This window comes from Rana temporaria, chromosome 8, assembly GCF_905171775.1.
Source record: "Rana temporaria chromosome 8, aRanTem1.1, whole genome shotgun sequence".
NCBI lineage: Eukaryota > Metazoa > Chordata > Amphibia > Anura > Ranidae > Rana > Rana temporaria.
The window spans coordinates 187,863,670-187,868,631 of record NC_053496.1 but is presented as its reverse complement, the minus strand read 5'-3'; the positions used below and the strand labels follow the sequence as shown (position 1 = coordinate 187,868,631).

The 4,962-nt window shown below is 44.6% G+C and overlaps 1 protein-coding gene across 1 annotated transcript; it reads left to right on the top strand.

Annotated features, from left to right (window-relative positions):
* The first annotated feature begins 253 nt into the window (after nt 1-253).
* LOC120909733 (oocyte zinc finger protein XlCOF7.1-like) lies at nt 254-1,738 on the top strand. The gene has a single exon (XM_040321460.1). It carries the CDS (start codon nt 473-475, stop codon nt 1,712-1,714), a length of 1,242 nt encoding a protein of 413 aa, XP_040177394.1. The 5' UTR covers nt 254-472; the 3' UTR covers nt 1,715-1,738.
* The last annotated feature ends 3,224 nt before the right edge of the window (nt 1,739-4,962 follow it).

The window sequence follows — 4,962 nt, the reverse complement described above, 5'->3', positions numbered from 1 at the left end:
TGTGCGGGACAGTGCCGGACCATCGTATTCCTCTTATCCTGAGGAACCTCAGACTGTGCGGGACGGTGCCGGACCATCGTATTCCTCTTATCCTGAGGAACCTCAGACTGTGCGGGACGGTGCCGGACCATCGTATTCCTCTTATCCTGAGGAACCTCAGACTGTGCGGGACGGTGCCGGACCATCGTATTCCTCTTATCCTGAGGAACCTCAGAATGTGCGGGACGGTGCCGTCATTCCAACAGATAAGACGTTTTCCTGTACTGAGTGTGGGAAGTGTTTCCGTTTTAAATGCCGTCTTATTGCGCATAAAAGATCTCACACAGGCGAAAAGCCAAACGTGGAAAAAACGTATGCCTGTCCTGAGTGCGGGAAATGTTTTTCACGGAAGGCCAATCTTTACACACATCAGATATCTCACACAGAAGAAAAGCCGTATGCTTGTTCTGAGTGTGGGAAATGTTTTTCGTTTATGTCCAATCTTTACAGACATCAGAAATTGCACACAGGTGAGAAGCTGCATTCCTGTCCTGATTGTGGGAAATGTTTTGAAATGAAATCGGAACTATTCACACATCAGCGATCTCACACGGAGGAGAAGCAATTTTTCTGTTCCGAGTGTGGGAAATGTTTTTCAATGAAGTCCACTCTTTTTAGACATCAGAGATCACACACGGGGGAGAAGCCGTATTCCTGTTCTGAATGCGGGAAATGTTATTCACAGATACACCATCTTCACACACATCAGAGATCACACACGGGGGAGAAGCCATATTTTTGTCCTGAGTGCGGGAAATGTTTTTCAGTGAAGGCCCTCCTTTCTATACATCTGAGATGTCACACGGGTGAGAAACCGTATTCCTGTTCTGAATGCGGGAAATGTTTTGCAGCAAGTACAGGTCTTGCCAAACATCGTAAGTCTCACATGGAGGTGAAGCCATTTTCCTGTTCTGTGTGCGGGAAATGTTTTGCAGTGAAGTACTATCTTTTGCTACATCAGACATTGCACACGGGGGAGAAACCATTTTCCTGTTCTGAATGCGGGAAATGTTTTGTATTAAAGTCACGCCTTGTCATACATCAGAGATCTCACATGGAGGTGAAGCCATTTACCTGTTCTGTGTGCGGGAAATGTTTTGCAGCAGAACCAGACCTTGTAAAACATCAGAGGTATCACACAAAGCAGAAGCAATTTTTCTGTTCTGAGTGCGGGAAATGTTTTTCACAGAAAAACCATCTGTTGAGACATCAGAGTTCTCACACAGGTGAGAAACTGTATTCCTGTTCTGAATGCGGGAAATGTTTTGCTATAAAATCAGACCTTGTCAAACATCAGAAGTCTCACACGGAGGTGAAGCAATTTTCCTGTTCTGTGTGCGGGAGATGTTTTTCACAGAAGGCTTATCTTTTTAGGCATCAGAGAATGCACACGGGGGAGAAGCCGTATTCCTGTACTGAATGTGGGAAATGTTTTGCACAGATTTCCCATCTTTCCAGACATCAGAGGTCTCACGCGGGGGAGAAGCCGTATTCCTGTTCTGATTGTGGGAAATGTTTTGTAGAAAAATCACAACTTGTCATACATCAGAGGATTCACACGGGGGAGAAGCCGTTTTCCTGTCCTGAGTGCGGAAAACGTTTTTCACGGAGGTCATATTTATATGCACATCAGAGATCTCACACGGGGGAGACGACACTTTCCTGTCCTGAGTGAGGGAAATGTTCCTCCCTCACTGAAGTCCCGTCTTCCTGTACATCAGGGGTCCCACACAACCCTCAAGGTGTATTAGTGAGTGCGGGAAATGTCTTGTATATGAATGTTGCTGGACATGTGGGGAAGAAGCACACCCTGATATACACCTCGGATATACTCCATGGCTGATCTTCATCATGTAAGAAACACTTCATAAGGAGATCAGAGATCACCAAAGACATGGATGAAGTGTTGTACCGTGTTGGCCATTGATAGCAGGAGAAAAATAAAAATGGAGTCATTACCTTTCATTGGCTGATTAAATTTTTTGGTATGGAGACTGTTTTCTCAAGTCGTCTTCCAGGACGAAACACGTTAATCCCACCACTTAAAAGGTGGACCTCTAGGGCTTTTAAAATAAAAATCTAGTCATTGGCTGAGTATATTTTGTGGTGTGGAGACTTAAGCCTCATACACACTATTAGATTTTCTGCAGAGTTTTGTCTTCAGATTTACCAAAACCATACAATATGAGGTCAAACCTTAAGAGTTTCAGTTTGTATGCAGTCAGCATGGTTTTAGTAAATCATCAGACAAAAATCTGCAGAAAATCTAATAGTGTGTACGGGGCTTTAGAGGTCTATTATTCTCTTGCAAGAGGTCTGTTTTCTCAAGTCGTCTTCCAGGACGAAACATGTTAACCCATCACTTAAAGCGGGAGTTCACCCGAAAAACAATTTTTAACATTAGATTGAGGCTCATTTTGTCAAGGGGAATCGGGTGTTTTTTTAAAAAATCGAAGCAGTACTTACCGTTTTAGAGATAGATCTTCTCCGCCGCTTCCGGGTATGGTCTTCGGGACTGGGCGTTCCTATTTGATTGACAGGCTTCCGACCGTCGCATACATCGCGTCACGAGTAGCCGAAAGAAGCCGAACGTCGGTGCGGCTCTATACGGCGCCTGCGCACCGACGTTCGGCTACTTTCGGAAAATCGTGACGCGATGTATGCGACCGTCGGAAGCCTGTCAATCAAATAGGAACGCCCAGTCCCGCAGCCCATACCCGGAAGCGGCGGAGAAGATCGCTCTCTAAAACGGTAAGTACTGCTTCGATTTAAAAAAAAACACCCGATTCCCCTTGACAAAATGAGCCTCAATCTAATGTTAATAATTAAGTTTTTGGGTGAACCTCCACTTTAAAAGGCAGCCCTCTAGGGCTTTTAAAATACATGGAGTCATTACCTCTTGTTGGCTGAGTACATTTTGTGGTATGGAGACTTTAGCCGCGTACACACGACCATTTTCGACGTGATTCTTGTCAAGCCTGCCTTGCATACACACGATCATGGAAACAAAATGCTCTAGCAAAGCGCGGTGACGTACAACACGTAGACGGCACTATAAAGGGGAAGTTCCATTCGGATGGCGCCACCCTTTGGGCTACTTTTGCTGATTTTGTGTTAGTAAAACTTTGGTGAGAGACGATTCGCGCTTTTCAGTCTTCGTGCTTTTCAGTCTGTTACAGCATGATGAATGTGCTATCTCCATTACAGATGCTAGTTTTACCAGAACGAGCGCTCCCGTCGCACGTTTTTTTCCTGTCGTTAAAGCCTACACACGACCGTTTTTCACAACGTAAAAAACGACGAGAAAAATTAGAGCATGTTCTAAATCACTCTGTTAGTTACAATATGGCCAGAATTGATCACATCTGGGCTAAAGCTCGTCACACTCGTCCAACAAATCTTCTGTACATTGATCTCTTGGTTCCCGTCATCAGACACGGTTTCCTACAAATCCCGGAGATATTATAACCATCTACTTATGAGTACAGTAGACATCGAAGAACATAAACCAACTATATTAAAGTGGAGGTCCACCCAAAAACTCAATTTTTAACATTAGATTGAGGCTCATTTTGTGAAGGGGAATCGGGTGTTTTTTTTTTTTTTTTAATCGAAGCAGTAATTACCGTTTTAGAGATAGATCTTCTCCGCCGCTTCCGGGTATGGGCTGCAGGACTGGGCGTTCCTATTTGATTGACAGGCTTCCGACGGGCGCATACAGCGCGTCCCGATTTTCCGAAAGTAGCCGAACGTCGGTGCGCAGGCGCCGTATAGAGCCGCACCGACGTTCGGCTTCTTTCGCTACTCGTGACGCGATGTATGCAACCGTCGGAAGACTGTCAATCAAATAGGCTTCGATTTAAAAAAAAACACCCGATTCCCCTTGACAAAATGAGCCTCAATCTAATGTTAAAAATTGTTCTTCGGGTGAACTGCCGCTTGAAACCAACCACTGATTCAAAACCAAAATACAGAATTTGGCCATTAGCACAATCAACATTTCGTATGTCGGCGCCTGTGACATGCTGGGGGAGAGGTTTATGGGATGGTTGTAGAATATATAAACTAGGATTGAGGGGGGAGGGTGAATTAGAATTCCATCGGGCAGACAGGTCAGTTAGGGGTCAGACATTAATGGAGGGTGAAATAGGGTTAGATGGGGGGAGAGTTATGGCAGGTGACAAGAAAGTTCCCATGTTGCAAACAACCATTGGAAATTATAGTGCGATTAGTATTACTAAAAAAAAAAAAAATATGCAAAACACCAGAACAAAATGTAATAATGCATTAAAGTGTTTGTTCACTAATGCCAGAAATCTTCCAAGCAAAAAAAAGAAGTTGGAAGCTCTGGTGCACGAGGAGAGCTATGATGTAATCGGTATTGCTGAAACTTGGCTTCATTCCTCACATGACTGGGCTATTAATATTCCTGGCTAAGCACTCTTTCGGAGAGACAGGGTAAAAAGGAAAGGTGGCGGGGTCTGTCTCTATGTGAGAAGTGATCTCGGGATGAGTGTGAAGAGGACCTGGTGGATGGAGAGTGTGATGAGGCTGAAGCATTATGGGTGGAACTGCATACAGATGTGCGTAGTTCAAAGTTAATCATTGGAGTTTGTTATAGACCACCCAATGTTAACGAGGAGGTGGAGACTCGGCTCCTTGCACAGATGGAAAGGGCTGCAAGGGCTGGGATGGCGATAATAATGGGGGATTTTAACTACCTGGAAATTGACTGGAATAATGGCACTGCTGGGACAGTTAAAGGGCAAACGTTTTTTAAACCTACTATGCCACGTACACACGATCGAAAATTCCGACAAGAAAACTGCGGAATGTTGGCTAAAACTTGTGTTGCATACACACGGTCACACAAAATTCCAACCGTCAAGAACCCGGTGACTTAAAACACTACAATGAGCCGAG

Bases quoted from the DNA above. Each gene is read 5' to 3' on its own strand.
- LOC120909733 (XM_040321460.1), top strand. From the start codon at position 473: ATGTCCAATCTTTACAGACATCAGAAATTGCACACAGGTGAGAAGCTG.